The following is an 18187-nucleotide window of genomic DNA, read 5'->3' on the forward strand; positions in this document are numbered from 1 at the left end:
TCAAGAAAATCTTAACAAATATAACTCAATGTGCCAATTATGTAAAAAATTAAACCTTATGATAAATATAAACCCTATATACACCCATGTATAAATACTATCAGAAAAGAATCCCTAACATCCAACTTCTAGTTAACGTAGATCGGTATCACAGCCCTCACAGTTTGCAGCTTTGATAAAGACAATCAAATGCTAGGTTTTAATAGTTTTAGGCTAGTTAGTATCTAGCTAACAGGATTTCTTTGTTGTAGTAAGTTAATTTAGCGTAACAAGTTCAATTTGGAAAGCTCAGCTTCTAGAACAACTAATTTAACTTCCTCTTCAGGAAATATGCTTATTTGAAGGCATCGCTGGAATTTTCTGTGGAAAGAACACAAGATAACCAGAAAAGTGTATCTGCAATGCCTCTGTCATGTTTGTATGCAATGATTCTTGAAAGAACCATACGCCATTTGGCACTTTAATTCAGGAAAGAAAACATTCACTTACCGCAGTGTGACTGGAAAACCTGTGGCTTGACTACCTGATTGCAGATATTGCACACTACAAGATAGAAATCATCATGAGCTGGATAATGGCCAAATAAGTGCATATCTGTGGGAAAGTTAAAAATATATACAAGAATTAGAAATTATGCTTTAAATATATATTAAGAAAAAAAATTGAAAATACTGCAGGGCCACTATTGTTATATAAATTTATACAAAGCAAATTTATACAGTGCTCTGTCAGAGCTTCTTACTGTATCAAGCAGGGTTTTTTTTTTACCCTTTTCTAGGTTTCAAAGTCCTATACTAATACTGCAGTCTCATCCCTCAGTCTGAGTCAGAACACATAGAAACACGTTTGTTTTAACACTCACTTCCAGGAAGTGGAATAAGCATTTCTGTACTGACCAACTGTTGAAAGAGGAAAAGAATGCATCTTTTAAAATCTCTGCCTAAAGATCCCTTAAGAAACCATGATGCACAGATTTGTGCTTCACATTACAATATCCCAAGCTTGACTACAGACACCTAGTGTCCTGCTTAAAAGTTAGTTACAATAACAAAGGCCAAGGATCCTACAGCTTAAAACGCAGTCAGGAATGTCATCCCTCTTTTGAACCCGATGTCACAACACAGAATTTCTGATATCGTGTGAACGTCCCTCTCAAATGTCCCACTGTTTCTTTCCCCAGCAAAAACTCTGGGAAAAGACAGATGGTTACTGAGGTACTTCTCAGTGAAGGCAAAAAGAATTTCATGAAATCAAAAGCTGGGTCCACTCAGGCAATGACAGGCACTTGTCCCTCTCAGCTGAAACACATCATGCAATACATGCATTCTTAAGCCATTACAAACAGAGTAAAATGGACTTAAATTACTACTGAAGGCCTCACAGCTCTAGCATGACAAGTGAGGTAACTTGTTTCACTCTGCATTGCTGTAACTTAAGAACAATCACACATACTCATCCACCGCAGCTCAGCTCAGAGGGCAGAAACTCCAGTCACTCTCACCACGCCCAGTGTTGTAACAAAGGTGTTCCTGGATTAGTAACCCCGTGCTGAGTATCCGCCGCACAGATCGCACTACCTCTCAGAACAGGGCAGTGACATCTTTATTTAAAGATGCCATGAAAAGGCATTCCAGAGTTATTCAGCAACATCCGACATCTATTACAGAACTTGCAAGTGCGGCTTCTGACTCAGACTGAACTGAGCGCCTTATGAACAGGAGAGACCGGAGAAGACCCTCAGTGATGACAAACATGCACAACAGCAGCTGTGTTTGATAAACATAATGGAAAAGTAGGATTTATTCATTGAAGTTGTACTTTTCTTCCAAAATAGTGGTTTCTTTCAAAAAGTGACTCAAACAGCTACTTTATTTCATTAGTTCTTAACCAAAGCAAACATTTTGCCCCCCGAACTATTTTCCTAAGTATTTCTATCCTGGCCTGCATTGCTGTGCAAGTAACACCATCGTCTGTAATGGCAGCACTTGGCATGATGAAGTGCAAAATGTCTTCAGGCGTGTGTGTCCCACCCCCCCATCCCCCAAAACCCCACAGAGGAATGGGGGAACCCTCCCACCATAGTGCAGGCAATATCACACACAGATCCAAACAAGCTCATTCAAGCATCCTTGGGCACAAACCAGCACCACCAACCTGCAGGTATTTCATAGCCTGACGCAACGTGAATTGTTCCTTTATTCCCTGCAAACCAAAAGTCTGTTTTGGTTACTGCTCACACCAGCTGAAACCTTAACCAACTGTGACCCCTTTGCAGTGCCAGTCTTGGACTAACCGAGCCTTTAAACACATTACAGCCAGATGATTGTGATCAACACATTCAACTTAAATTTAAAAGAATGGCAGTGGTGAGGTATAAATTCCTTTGGTGATTTCTTGGTGTAGTTAGTGATGAAGCCAAAACTCCACAGTTGGATTAAACCAAATCCTCCCTACTAGTAAAACAAACAAAACCCGAACCGTTTATTATATTGTTTGGTTTAGTGTGACAAGTCAGTGATTCTACCAAAAAAAAAATAAATTAAAAAAAAAAAAATTCACTTTACATTGGCAAATCTCAGCCAAGGGTATTTGTGATCAGAACCTACAGATTTCCACTACCAGCACTGTAAAGTCCACAGAGAGGAATATTCCCCCCAGTGTAATTTGACACAAAGTCTCAGCTCAAAAGTATGCATTTATTTACAGTTATGAAATATTTTTACAATGGTTAAAGCAGCTCAAAATTGTCTTCTGTTGTTTGAATGGTCCAGGACAATCTTGTTATGAGAACATACAGACCTTCCCCATTACAAAGACAAAAATCACAGCTTTTTCCCATTTTAAATTCCGTAAGTCCATTTAACCCTCACAGCTCTCTATACTAGCCTTTAAAATATGCCCAGTTCTGAGGCATACGAAGTCCATCCGAGGCTTGAGTCTTTATGAAATCTGGCTGTAAAAAGTAACTTATAAAAACACATAAGCTATTAATACCAGAGAAAACTATCCAAGGACATACATAGAATAAGAAATCAGGTCAGTTCACAGGATCACAAAGTCACATATGTTTTCACCAGACACTGTCAAGGAGACAGAGCAGTGAAGGGAAAGTTCTGGTACCTGTGAAGTCACTGCACAACCCCGGCAAATACTGCTGCACTGAAGGGTAAATGGCACCAGTTTAAGTTTTATGTTACTGAGGTGGCAGAAGTTGAGATACAGAGACACTGCACAAGTGTGTAGCACCAAAATGCTGCTGTGAGAAATACAACATCAAAATGATGCACAGATGCAGAGTCAGTGACATCCTGAAATGGCACTCTGGAAAGGTTTTTTAGTTTTGTAGCTGCCCAATTGACATAGAAGCATGTATTGGAAATGTGAGTCTTCTGATAGGAACCGAAGTTGTCAGCTATCTGTTAAAAGTCTACTTCTAATTAGTCCAAGAATCTCAAGGACACAAGATGACAGACTGGAAATCATAAATAGGAATCATGTGACACAAATTTTTATTATTGGATGAGAATAGCTAAAAACTTAAGCACTATCTTTCAATGGATCTCTTAAAAACCTTACTATTCAGGAGTTCGTAAGAAGAAAATTCATTAACTCGAAACAGGTTCAACTAACTCTGTTAGTTCATCAATGTTAACAAGATTGGCACAAATCAGTTTTCATGATTAAGATCATGATTTATAAGCACTTACACAGTATAGATTACTTTTTAATTAAAAGCGTAAAAAAGCATTAATATTGCCTCACCTGAAATTCTAACTGGGGACATGCTTTACTAGGTGCATGAATGTAATACAGATCAGAGAATTTACAAAGAAAAAAGCAAGGAAAGTTTGAAATGAAAAAGGAAACAGAAAATACAAGCAACTATGTATCTTTTTATATGTGTTTTCTTGGGGTTTGTTAAGAATTGTTCAATACTAGCATGAAAAGCATGAAAGCATGAAAGCAACCAGGACTGAAGGGTTATTCTGGACACTAGTGTCATTCTTACATCAGATTATAGCCCTCTGATAAACTAAACCTTGTACATGCAGCAAAAAATACAGTGGCCCCTACAAACAAAAATTTGTCTTTTAAAGGCAAAAATCACACCTCCCTGCCTACCTAGGCAGAAGCAGTACTGCTAAGCTTTTCAGGAGAGGTTAATCTTGAAGAAGAAAATGGTTGTCTCCAAAGCTAGCTCAGAAAAGACTTCTTCATGGAAAATGACAACTGCAAAATGCAGGAGGTAACTGGCAAATAAGGTGAGCCACTATCACAACAGTACTGAAATAAGTATCAAAAGAACAAAAACCCCTGCAAACAACATAAAGAGACTGAGGAGCAACGGTAAAAGAGTCTTTATACCAAAACTTGGCTCCCTGCTAAAAGGATCAGAGACCAAAGTCACTCACCCCAGATCAGCATGGGGATCTCTACCAGTGCCCGTGGTCTGCTTGTTCCCTGTGTGCAGAGACAGCTACGGGTCTGAGACAGAAAGTGCTGCCCTGCCCTTCCGCTCAGTAAAAGCAGTCTGTGGCCCCAGTCACAGATACCGCATTTTACTGGAAGATGCCCTCAGTAGATTTGAAGGAGACTCTTGATGGCAAGAAAGAACAGATAACTTATTTTCCAGTACCTTCACACTTTGTTGAAGCGTTATCTATGCATACCCCACACCTTGCAACAGCAAATCGTCATCACCTCAAGAATAAATCTTTTGGCCAGCCATGTCTGTTGACACTGTAGACCAACAAAAGCCTTGCTTGAAAATGAGCTATGTGACTAACAGGATGCAAGAGTGTCCTGTACCATGTGAAAAATATGCAAGATAGGTGGAAATCAGAGACAGTGAATGCTGACTGTCAGAAATATGACTTTCCCAGATTAAAATCTTAAACCAAATATTACTTTGCTATGGTGCTTGGAAAATAAATATAACTTCTGCTTATAGTTTTTAAATTACTAACACCAGCAAACCGAAAGACAGCTGTAGCCGTATGACATAGTTGTGGAAGATATCAGCTTGGTAAAATGTGCATTAAAACTACAAATACCATAGAAACAAAAGAAAAACACTGCTTCTGCAAACTGTAGCACAAACACAAAACCACAGGTGTCAGATATGACTTTTTATCTTCTCCAATAACACACACAAAGGAATTATATTTAGTAACAATCAAAGCCAGATGACTTATATGAAGTTCCATCGCTGTTGTTATATAATTCATAATCATTTACATTCAACTGTATAATAAAACACAAGCTAGAAATAATCTAAACCACTGCAAAATTAAGGTTGTCTAAGAGTAAGACCTCATAATATTGTGTGGGAAATTAAATTTTAATGACGATCTTTTGCTATAAATTATACACACTTTAAGCATTCTCTTAGGTATCAGTTGCTCTGCTAAATATATACACAAAGCCTGCTTTGAACAATATTAGTGAAGTTTATGTGTAGAGGGAAGGGGGCAGACGAAAGAAGAGAGAAAGACTATACAAGGCAGACTGGTTTAAAACTAAGCAAAAAACCGTTAAAAACCCCAAAAACTAGGAAATTGAATAAAATGGCAATGGACAAAACCAAATCCATGTAGTTTCTCCCACTCCTGGAGATAAAATTTTATACTCTGTGTCTAGAAATGTGCTCAATATTTCCCTCTTGGTCCACACCAGCAACAAATCTGTCCATCATTAAAAAAACAGAGGAATGCAGAAAACCGTTCAGTGCATTAGATTACTTTTACACCTGAGATTACTTTAAAAACTAAATAATTTGAATGGTGAATTAAAACTGGAAAGTGAAACAATATAAAGATGTCTTCAGGGTATTACTCAGACAGCAGTCAAACATGTCGTATTCTTTCTATTTAACAGCAGCTTTATTCTTCCCCAAGTACGGTTTTCCTTCAGTTTTTTCCTTTTTCACACAAAAAGTCAGTAAGTTGCTTCAGAAACTAGTTAGCCAGAATAAACTGCATTTAACTGCTGAAAATGCCAGTCACAGTTGCCATTAATCATAGAATAATTTAAACTGAAAGAGATCGCTGGGTGTCATTTATTCCAAGCTCCTGCTCAAACCATGGCTAACTTCAGGGTCAGTACAGAAATACTAGACTTTTCAAGAACAGGAATAATAAATGAAACAACAGCAATGAAATAAAAAAAAATGCAGGGGAAAAAAGTAGGAAATGGTCAGTGTGGTGAAGTGTCAAGGTGATGACACCTTTAAACCACACTAGTAACTTTGAATGGTATGCTGCCTCCCAGGTTACAGCAATCATGAGGATACTGGCAATCCTAAAAAATGTTGGGAATTTTTCATTAATTATAGTTTATACAGGAAATGCTACCCCCAACAACTTGGAAAGATGATGTACTACACTACCTTTATCCAGGCATTTTGAAACTACATTGAATATGGAAGTGGTGCCTTCCATTCACAAAGAACCGTAACAACGAACAAACCCCGTAAGTTCCTAACTGGGAATTAGTGATCTAAACAAATACTGTGGATTAACAGTATCTGCATTGGTTTCGTAATGACAATCTGTTTGGAAGGGATTGTAAAGTAAGCTATACATCACTGACATTACTAGTTTGCATAAGACATTATATATTTCAGAAAAAAGAAAAAAATATGGGGAAAAGGTAACAAAATTTTTCTTCCACAAGTCTAAATAATTTTATGAAATGTATGTAGGCTATTTTCCATCCTAGTTTAAAGTAATTTAACAAAACAGGACCAGCATCGCCCAGACTACCAGAATAACAAATCACAATAATACTCAAAGAGCAAACCCCAAACTCACAGGCCTAGAAATCATGCTGCATACCTATGAAATTTCAGCTTTTCACATCTTAAGATACCTAGAGGCTGAGACAATAGCTAATGAGAAGATTTTCCTTCTTGAAAAACCCACTTCTTAAAACTTGCTTATATTAAGGCACACGGCCCCTTACCTCCTGGGGTAGGCAGAAGACAGCTCATCTGCTTATGAGTCTTTATTTCACTCTCTGTACACAGCTCAGATAAAGTACAGCCTCCAACACTGAGTAACTAGTAAACTGCTCAGCTATTCCTTTGTATTTGCAAAGGCATTTAATTTCTTCTGTCACAATCTTCTTTCTGTAACACTGTCTGACACTCAAACATTGTTTTGAAATTTTCTGCTTCAATAGTAAGTGAGGCTGCAGTTCCACAAGAACTTACATTGATCACAGTTAGGCACTGGTACAGTCCTTTTCCACTACAAGCTTCATATTTCTGCCCCTCCCTTGGGCTTGTACCATCAATTAACTGATTACACAAGGGAGTCAAATTCAAGACAACTCTGAACCAGGAGCAAAGTAACAAGAGGAAGGACAATACAAAACAGGAAAAGGTTTTCTGACATGCTATTTCCCCGAGCTGCCCTACTGCAGAAACGAATGAAGACTACTGCGAGCGTAAGGGAGGGGAAGGAAATGCAGAGCCCAGAATCAGAGAGCAGAAGGACCAAGAGGAGCCAACCCAGTTAGAACAGCTGTGGAGCAGCAGAGCCCCTACAGCTCACACTGAAATCTGACACACAGGTGTCTGCACAATGTTAAAGGAAGACACTTGGCTCCAAAGGAAGCTTTGTAAAAATAAAGCTACCTCTCAGTTAGGAAAGCTGTAAACAATGTATTAATTTGTATCATATAAAAATGTTCAGAAGTATATCACCTCCTTTTACAGAACTCTTTTGTTTCTAACACTTCAGATCACTGAACTGATCTTTAAAACCAGGTTCCCACTTCAACCAGTTAGCTTTTCAGGGTTTTTTTTTATGCAGTGTAACTAGCCAGGCTAACTTCTGCCTTCTCAGTTCCTGAATACACTGGCTTTCTTGCCTGTCCTTCAGTTAAAGAGCCTTCTCATTTCAGATATGAAGGATGTAGGTAGTACTAAGAAACCAGTGCACATTAAGAGAGGGTCACACACCACTGAGGTCTGTTTAGAAGGTTATGAGAATTTTAGTTAACACATTCTTTTAAATTTGTTATCATCAAAGATCATACTACAGGGTGAACACAAACATTAAAGTTGCTAAAATATACTGATCTAAGTTTAGAGAACATTTTCATTTGGCTGTTACAGCCCAGGACCAGAGTGACAGGGAATGGTCCTGGAAAGGACGAGCTGGCACAAAGACAGACCATTCCCTGCCCTGGCCACTCTCAGCACTGGCCCTTTTCTTGCAAGTGAGCATGGAAGAATTTTGAGACTGGAACAGGAATGAAAGACAAGGGCAAAAGACAGTTTAGCAGGGTGATGGGCAATAAAACCCATGCTTGTAACTGAAATGGGCATCATTCAATTACACCATATTTAGCTAGTTAAGTCTAATCAAAACATATGAACACTGAGGCAACTGAACAACTCTGGTAAGGTCAAACTACTACCTACAAACTTGTAACTGTTCTTACATTTCTTTTCAATTATTAGATTACACTTCAGAGAAAGTGTCTCAAGGAACATCCTCCTTGTGAACCTGGATTTGAAGCTGCCTCACATTTTTTGTATAACAACATATTCCAGGAACTAGGGCAGCTGCTTATAAGCCTGTTACAAAATTGCATGAAGTCAATAACCAGAAGAAAATACTGTTAATAAATACTAGCTAAGCACAGTAAGTTCTAAAGAGAGACAGAAAAGTAAAACATCCCAAACCTTCCACACAGCAGTTAAATAATTTGCCTCAAAAATCAAGGTGAGCAAAATACAAGGAAGAATTCGCCTTTCATAAGTTTAAAGGCAAGCTAGAAGAGTCACGTAAACGTGGACAGTATCTTTAATGAGACCACTCAGTAAACAGCTAGATCTGGCTTTTGGGCTTTAAGAAGATGAGTGCCCCAAAATGTCTGTAGTTGTCCTACGAGCTACAGTTAGTTCGATTAAAGATATCACCTCCAGCTACAAATTTCATCCTGCCCATGTCTGGAAATCTTCAGGACAGCAACCGTATTATTAAATAACAGCAGAAATTAAATTACTAAGGGCAGAGAAACATTAAAAGATATATTATTTATAAGGATCCAGACTATGCACTCCATATGCAGAAGCAGAGGTGACACCCCATTTGTAAAACAGGCAGCATAACTGTGCCCAGACTCGTGAGTATGGAGAGCATGACAAAGAACTCCTGACCAGGAGACTTTCTTAGTCTACAGAAATGATGGATTTCCCTTAGATGCTCACATCCAGCACTTGAAAACCTTGGAGAGTGTGGCTGCACACAGATGTACTTACAAAGGATAGAGAATGTGCAAGAGGATTAATCAATCTCTGCATTAGACTTGTGATGGCTCAGCTTCCCATACGCAGGCGTAAGGGGAAGAATAGCAGCAAATCATCTTCGTCTCCTTCATAATTCAGAGCAAACATCATGTACCTTGACTAGAGTCTCCGTGAACTACTATATAGCAACAGAACAATTCTTTGTTCCTTGAACATGTATCAAGGGAAGTCTCACTGCAAACGAGACTTGCCAGCACAAGCAGCATCCTTCAAGGATGATGGGTCTAAATTTCATCTCAGATTGATGTATGGCTCTCCTGAATGAAGATGTTTAACCTCCAGCAACAGAGGGTTGTACCATGTACATACTTTCTCAGACCTCTACAGCAGGTGGACTCTGCCAGTTTCTCCACTGGGAGAGCACACCTTGACACAGGAAGAGCTGTCAGGTCTGCAAGTAACCACAATAACTAACATAAATACACAGTACTCCAGCTTTTGGTTTTCTGCTGTAAGATGGTTAAGCTGTCTGATGCCTCGCCAACTATACTACAGAGGCAAGGAAACTTTTTATAATTTTTTTTTTCCTTCAGTATTTCTTACATTTCTAAGCTACAGAAGTACTCAGGCAGTGCAGAAGGTACCTGGGACCCTTTCTCAGCTTTCACCCTTGGCATTACAACAGCTGATGATGGCTGTGGGGGAACGAATGGCTTGGCATTGCTGTCCTTCATTAGTGGAGTGAGCAACCCTTGTTGGAGCCTGAGACATTAATGGGTTTCATTAATGAGTTGACCTGCTGGGAAGAAACGCTGTGGAGAAGGACCTGAGAGTCCTGGAGGACAACAAAGTCTCCATTAGCCAGCAGTGTGCCCTCATAGCCAGGAAGGCCTGGGGGGCATTAAGGCGACTGCGGCCAACAGGCTAAGAGAAGTTATCCTCACCCTCTATTCTGCCCCAGTAAGACCACATCTGGAGTTCTGTGTTCAGTTTTGGGCTCCCCAGTTCAAGAAAGAGAAGGAACTACGGAAAAGAGTCCAGCAGAGGGCTACAAAGATGAGGGGACTTCGAACATCTCTCATATGAGGAAAAGCTGAGAGAGCTCAGTCTGTTTAGCCTGGAGAAAAGAACACTGAGAGGGAATCTGATCAATGGTTATAAATATCTAAAGGGTGGATATCAAGAGGATGCAGCCAGACTCTTCTCAGTGGTGCTAAGTGAAAAGACAAAGGGCAACAAGCACAAACTGAAACACAGGAAGTTCCATCTCAACATGAAGAGAAACTTTTTCACTTGGAGGGTGACAGGCTCCCAGAGAGGTTGTGGAGTCTCCTTCTCTAGAGGTATTAAAAACCTACCTGGATGTTATCCTGTGCAACCTGCTCTAGGTGATCCTGCTTTAGCAGGTGGGTTGGACTAGATCTCCAGAGGTCCCTGCCAACCCCTACCATTCTGTTATCATGTAATTGTGCGATATTGGACATCTGCAAATCATTAGAGTCCTGGAAATGCAAATATATTAGTCTGTCTAGAGCCAAAGGTGAAAATACAGTATCTGTGTGTTGCAGTTTTGCAAGGCTGTGCTGCTGAGACTGTTTTTGTAAGCAGCAGTTAGTTTTCTGCCAGCCTCAGTGTAAACTTTGGACAATTCAAGGCCAAGGTCGCGGCTAGAGATAATCATAGTGCCTCTGAGAACCACACACAGGAGAAAAAAAAACCCCACCTGCAGCCCGTCAAAGGGCTTCATGCTGGATGGAGCAGGTGGAGACATAGAGAAGATGCTGTAACCCTACACTGGGATAAGCCCCTGTCAGCACTTGCAGCCACGAGGAGAATCAGAAACACAGAGATGAGTAAGAGAGAGTTTTGCATCGGAACAGGTTTGCTGGGGGAGGCTTATAACGCCGTGGAGGACTGGGACTGAGAGACATTGTGATAAAGAGATAAAGCCCTGTGGGAAAGGACTCATGCTGGAGAAGTTCATGGAGGACTGTCTCCTGTGGGTGAGACCCCATGGTGCAGCAGGCAGAGGGTGTGGAATGAATGCCCCTCCCCCACCCTGGCCCCCCCTCCCCGGCCTAGAGGGAAACCAACTTGCAAGGGACTGACCGAAGCCCCCACCTCCCAGTCCCTGCCCCCCTGTGCTGCGATCGGGGAGAAGGGAGTGAAATCATGACTAGAGTGAAGTCTGCTAAGAAGTGAGCAGGGCGGGGGGCAAGGCAGAGGTGTTTTAAGATCTGGAAAAGGAAAATAGCTCATGAAGAAGGAACTGAGAACCCCATTTTTTCCCAGTCCCTGCCCCCCTGTACTGTGAGCAGGGGGAAGAAGGCAGCAAAATTCTGACTAAAGTCTGCTAAGAAGGGAGTGGTGGGGGGAAAGTGTTTTAAGATCTGGTTGGTGATCCCACTCCCAACTCTGGTTTCACTGTTCTTTGTAGTGTAGTGTAATAAATTAGGTAGTTTCTCTCTTTACTCTGTGTTGAGTCTGTTTTGCCCACGTCATTGATGTCAGAATGATCTCTCCCTGTCCTTATTTTGACTCCTGAGCCTCTTAATTTCTATTTTCTCCCCTGTCCAACTAAGAAGGGGAGTAACAGACTGACTTTGGTGTGCGTCTGGCCTCCAGCCAGGGCTAAACCACCACATTGTGACAACTGAGGAATCTTCTCCTGGAAAGATAGACCAATCAAATACTCCTACCACAGAACTAACTTTTTAATGGTCTGGCATCAAGAGTTTGGCTAAGAATGCCAAGGAGACTTACTCCCTTTTATCTGTGATGATGACCATCTACTTTATACCTGTACAGCTGTCCTGGTATCCATCCAAAACATAGGTGATTTCCATGACACCAAATCCAGCTAACATGGCAAATGGTGCTTGAGTCAGTGGAAAAACACATGCTTTCCAGGTCCTTCAAAGCAGAACCTGCAGAATTTGAAGAATACATCTCTGCCTGACAGATGGGAAAACATACCTACTTTATGGTAACAGAGAACAATTATTCTTTCAAGAAGCTGTCTATATACAAGGTATTGTGGTTTATTACAGAGCCTGTATTAATGTAGGTTATAGACTGGTGCCAGCAGACCTGGATCTGCCCAAATTTTCTTCTCTGAAGGCAGATTTAGTTGGAAGTATACTGCTAACAATTGCACCCTGAATAGCAGTCTGCTACTTCACATCTGGGGTGCTACAAAGCTTCGTTGTCCTTTTTGTTACCACACTGATCTTTCTTTCTGATCTTCTTGATCAGCACTTGGTTTGATACTATTTGGTGGTAGGCTTACACAAGCAGCAAAGCTCAGTTCCAAGAATGGCAATCAGATCACAGCAATTGAAACAAAAGATAAAGAAGGTTGTGAATGGGCATGTTTAACTTCAGCTTAGTAGTAGGGTAAGTATTCACCAAGTACTAACTTGCTGTCATGACACGAAACTGGGGGAGAGCTGCAACTGTTATAATCCCCTCCTGACTTTCTATACCTAAGACTTTAGGTTTCCAGGCCTGCTGGAAGAACCTGACACAGTTAAAGAGTGGAATGCACTGCTGCAGTAGGACCAGCAGCAACATATGCTCCAAGAACCTGTTCCACATTCATAAGAGATTTCCTCCAAACTGAGTGCTTGTGAAGTTACCAGAATAACCGAGGAACGACCAGACTGACCAGGGAAATTCACTCAGTTCCCCATAAATGTTGCTTCTGACTGTGGCTGGCTGAAAAGGTGAGAAGGCAGCATAAACTACTGTCAATTTGTATTCTGTATTGCAGCACAATAATCCTAAGGGCTCACTATAATCAATAAGTATTTATAAATGATGTAGAGATGCTATTACTTGATTTCAAACCAGTGGGGTTTCTACATGCAAAGACCTGAAGCTTTCCATTGTGCAAGTCAAAATAAATATTTGAAATAAAAATAAATTAATAAGCCATCTGTAAATTACACAATAGTACATATGTACTACAGATTATCTTTACAGTGGCTCAGGGTGAGTACTAAAATGTTTTTTCCTTATTTTTATCCATAGCTACAATGATCTTATATTGTGTGATCAAATATTAAGTGATCTGAAAAATAAAGTCTGAAAGGAAAATAACTCCTCTGTATTGACATTCTGGGATTTTTTGTGGTGGGGTTTTGGTTTTCTTTTTTGGTTGGCTGTTTTTGGGGGGGGAGTTAAGGAAAAGTTGAATACAGCCATATTGGGGACTATGGAATGTAAAGCAAAACAGCAGAAATCTTTTAAATACTGAAATAAAGTTTTGCAAATAAATTGTAAGTCAATCATTTGAAGTGGTAGTAATGAAATACTACAAGGACTGCAGGTTTTCTTCTTTCGTTCTCTTGTCAATGCACACTAACAAAAACATGTTATCTATGCAGTCAAGCAGTCCTCAGGAGAAAAATCCCACGACTGAAAAAACCCTTCACTCCTATTTCTTCTGTGCAGACTGCCATGAAGCAGACTTTAATCCTCCAACTGGTGTTTTCTTCATAAACACTCAGCAAGACACAACTGGCACTCACACGCTAGCCTGCAAAGCTGTATTATCTTCTGCAGAAGAGCGACTCTGGTTTAAGGCAGTACAACTGGACTGAAGGAGAGCTGGCTTAATTCCTGGCTCCTGAACAACATTCTTGCATGACCCTGATTAGATTTTTCTGTGCCTCAGTATCCCATCTCTAAAATCAGGATAATATGCTCTTTGTCTGCCCTGCCTGTTTAGATTGCAGGCTTTCAGTATTCTCTTACTATTTGTCCATACACTGCGGCCACAATGGGGCCCTTCATTTTGGCTGGGACCTCACTATGACTATAGAACACGCAATGAATAAGATAACTTTTGGTATGTTTTAGAAGTGGTGTATGACAATTGGGATGCTATTGCAAAGATTTGTTAAAGAAGTCCTAGTAACATTTAAAGAAGCATTTTCATACACAAGTGGCATATACAACTGCAGCAAATATTCTTTGTTAACATTATCAAATAAAACTTTTGTTACGTGTTCTTTACAGAACTCCCACTTTTCTGAGTAAGGCCAGAAGTTAAGAATTTTAAAAGTCCTATAAAAATGAAATTATTCACAGCTTTTTAGCCTAACTCCTTAACAGTGAGATTATTACATTATTATTATAAAAGTTTAATAACAAAGATAGCATTACCAGGAAAGTATGTTTCTTCTAATTTTTCTAGCATGGGAAAATGATGAGTAAATGAGCAAAAAATATTCAGAAAAAGAAAATCCCTAATCTCACCTACGTCATTTTACAAAGTACTAAGTATCTCATTGCTTGCCCACATACGGGAAGAGTGGATCCATATATTGTTCCCATTTCATCAAGTGTTATGGGTGCCTGTACTGCTGTTGTGTGTATCACTGCTGTTTGGTGTGCATTGCCACTTGGTTCTAGGTCCCTACTTTGTTTTAAATGGCCAGCGATTAGTACCATCCATTAAATATTTGGTGACTGCTGTATAACTAAATTTGTTAGGAACAAGTTTGCCAACAGATACAATCACAGCTGGATGCAATACCTTGCTGGTAAGCTATAAGAGAAACGGAGCTAGCCTTTAGCAAATCGCATCATAAGATACTATAAGGAAATTTGTTGTTTACCTGCTCTACAGCCAACTTCAATTTCTGGGTCCATCAGCCCTTTAAAAGCACAGCTAAAAAAAGGTCAAACATAACCAAATATCTAAATGCTTTGCATCTCAAAGCAATCAGATGCACACTCTGAAACTAATTAGTCATGACATTTATAACACATACACACTTTACAAGCGAAACAATCTGCAGCATTCAAAAGCTTACTGAACAAATTAGAGAGGGCACTCTCTATGTAGCCATATCTATCAATTTCTAATTTTTTTCCCCAACTATTGCCTGGCTTTTTCCAACCCCCAAGTCCATTGCCAAAGGTACTTCTGTTTTGTTACTTTATTTCTCCCTTCAATAAAAGTCAAGGCCAAGAACACTTTTTAACTGAAGAACTCTATTCTCACCTAAGACAGAAGGTGTCTGGATGTTCTTAATCAAAAGCTGGATATTAAATGAAAATGTGTTGTCTAAAAGGACACAAATAATTCTTATGCCAATTCTCTGTGCTTTTTCTGTAGAGTGTCCTGTAACTACAACAGCCTCTCTTCATGAATATTGCCTCTCATGGAACTCCTCTCTCCTAGAAGTTACTTTCAGATAAACTTATAAGATCACCTTTTCCCTTCACACATTTCCAAATTAAACAGATTTCATTCTCTTCCTTGGTAGGCAGATCGAGGTACCCTCAACTGCACTTTTTTTTTCTTTCCTTCCAGTTGGAGGACTTTATGCCAAAGAAAAAAATGTACAAGAAAAAGTTTATTAATGGATAACAGGATATGAAAATATAAATGAGAAACTTCTTAATCGGTGTCCAATCATATAAAAATTCTACCCCAAGGCCAGTTAGACAAAACAGTTAAAACAGGCAATAGTATTTCTCACAGATTAAGAGTGGCCTTTAGTTCTACGAATACACAACTCCAGAAAATAGCTCTCTTGTTTTAAGAATTCCGCTCTCAAGAGAACAATTATCCTTCCAAGTACAATCAGTCAAATATTACTACTGTCAGAAAGCGCATACATACATCATCAGCTCTTATACTGAGATTTCTATAGTACACTCACACACACACCACAAACGTTTTCCAGGACAGGAATATGCTCCTACTGGTTAAACATGTTAAGTATAGACAAGCTGGTCTGGTAACGAAGAACTTTGTACTGGTTCTCTTCCCTGTTCCCAGAGATAAAAGCAGTTTTGCTCTGCTAACCAAGTCGAGAGGCTGGTGCACTCCTCAGGGAGGGTTCTTTCCTCTGAGGCACACAACCCTTATCATGGTCATGAAGAGCTCAAGCCAGTACAACTCTGTATGCCACTAAAGCGTCCATCAAATCTTCAATACAAACATCCTAACGGCTATGTACATGCCACATTTAGAGGTGTTCCCTTCCTTCCTATTCCTCCTTCTTCCAGCAATGCTACTAACAAAGTTACAGTTTGTCACAGGTACAGGATCAATCATGATTTAAAGCCTCAAAATAAAGCTCTGCAGTTAAAGCAATCGCCCTATACAGGGGCAAACTCCACTACCAATACACGCTCATGAGATTCGCTCCCATTAGATGAGTGGAAAAAAAAAAGAAATTTTGTTGCTGCTATGTCAGGCAAAAGAGACCTTAAGAAACTCTATGAGTTTTTACCAACTTAAGAATGAACAAAAGAAACTCTGTATTTCCCCAGTGAAATACCAGGATATTTCAGTTCCAAAGACTTAAAACAAGTACAGTGTGAACGTGAAGAAACCTGCCCATCCAGTAGTACTGAAACAGCAAAAGAAAGTAACAACAAAGCAACAGCAGAGATGTTACTTGTATCAGTCAACAACAACAAAAAAGTTAAAAAATCTTCAGCACTTGTTATGCTGCACAGTACCTACTTATATTACAAATCATCAGTTTAATATTGTCACTCAAAGGCATACACACTAATATAATAAGAGCTATTAATGGGGCTCTTTCCTTTTAATGAAAGAAAGAAGCAGTTTATTAGTTCAATCACGTTATTGTTCTATTTCAATTTCTGCCAGACTGAATACTGCACAAGTTGTATTCTGACCTGCACCTATGTAATTCTATTTAATATTTAAAGATTATGCAAAAATTTCATTTTCACATTCTCAGACAGAGGCTTGGAAAGACTTCAGTTGTCTTTGGAGCTGGTTTGTTCATTTCCTGGACAAGAAAAAAAAGGTGACTTCTGGGGAACAAACTACTCAAAATATGGGAAGATAAGATGAAAACTAGGAAAAAGTATGATTACTACAAGGATCCTTCCAGCTCACTCTTCTTCACAACATTACCTCGCTTTCCACCATTTGGCAGCAGCAGTGACGTACTTGGTTAGTACGTCGGGGGTAACTCAAATACCCCAAAGCAGCATTTTGGAGGTTGAGAAGCCCTTCTCTTTAAAGGTTGCTGCATATAACAAAGAATCAGCAGGCTGATTGAGGTCTTGAGATGTGTTACACTGACCAAAAAAGTAAGAATGTTTCAGAGCCTTTTGACCAGGGAGGTGATGAGCCTGCTTCTCAATGCAGCCCCCTGAGACTGGTTTCCTTGCACTACGTACCCAGAAGCTCCCTTGCTGTTGACACCTGACTAAGATTAGGACACTAAGGGGTCAGCCATTTTCACTGGGGAGCTAAGAGCATCCTAGGAACACGCACAAAGAAAACTGCAGCAAGATTAAAGCAAGCTGCTGAAAATGGCTCTGCTCAGCGTCTGCCTGGGTTCTCGGCACAAACGTGCAAAAGGTCAGCAACAACATTTGCTGACAGGACCTGCGCCCAGAAGTGATGCTTTCACCAACACCCAGCTCCCCAGATTAAACTCAGCCACCTAACAGCTCACTGACACGAGCAGACCACTTAACACTTGTTATGCTGCAGCCTGATGCCTGTCATCTTTGCTTAGAAGGAATCTCCCAGCACTATACTATTCTGAGGATTTGGGTGTAGCAAAGCAGTTATTTCTTTCATCCACTATTACAGTGTTGTGCTAACTCTGCAACAGTTAAAAGAATAAAAATCAACAAAACAGTTCTGTTTACAGACTGATTCTACGCGTGTTCAGAATCCATGTTTTGTTCAGCTTTTCTTCAAGTCTGCTGTGCCTCCTACTCCATGATTTACCTAATTCTAGGGTCATTGGAGCAGTGGGTTTCCTAGATAAGAGTCCAAGACACAGCTATTCAGAGACACTATCAATTCTCTCACGTACCTGGCTTCAGCAGTGATATCACCTTGAAGAGACAGAAGGAAAAGAGAGAAAAGCAAAAATACCCTGCCTTGTCTCATGCATTTAAGATACTCTC

The 18187-nt window shown here is 39.9% G+C and overlaps 1 protein-coding gene across 1 annotated transcript in view; it reads right to left on the minus strand.

Moving 5' to 3' along the window:
• Nucleotides 1–239: 239 nt before the first annotated feature.
• The window catches only part of LOC311195075 (ataxin-7-like protein 1), a gene marked incomplete at its 5' end in the record, with an annotated part of 39949 nt that continues 22001 nt past the window's right edge, over nucleotides 240–18187 (minus strand). The window contains 2 exons of the mRNA XM_084268382.1: nucleotides 240–360; nucleotides 490–594. Of these exons, the coding sequence (XP_084124508.1) occupies nucleotides 335–360; nucleotides 490–594 (131 nt within the window). The 3' untranslated portion in view covers nucleotides 240–334. The remainder of the gene's footprint in view (nucleotides 361–489; nucleotides 595–18187) is intronic.

This window comes from Gallinula chloropus (genome assembly GCF_964237585.1).
Source record: "Gallinula chloropus genome assembly, chromosome: 1".
NCBI lineage: Eukaryota > Metazoa > Chordata > Aves > Gruiformes > Rallidae > Gallinula > Gallinula chloropus.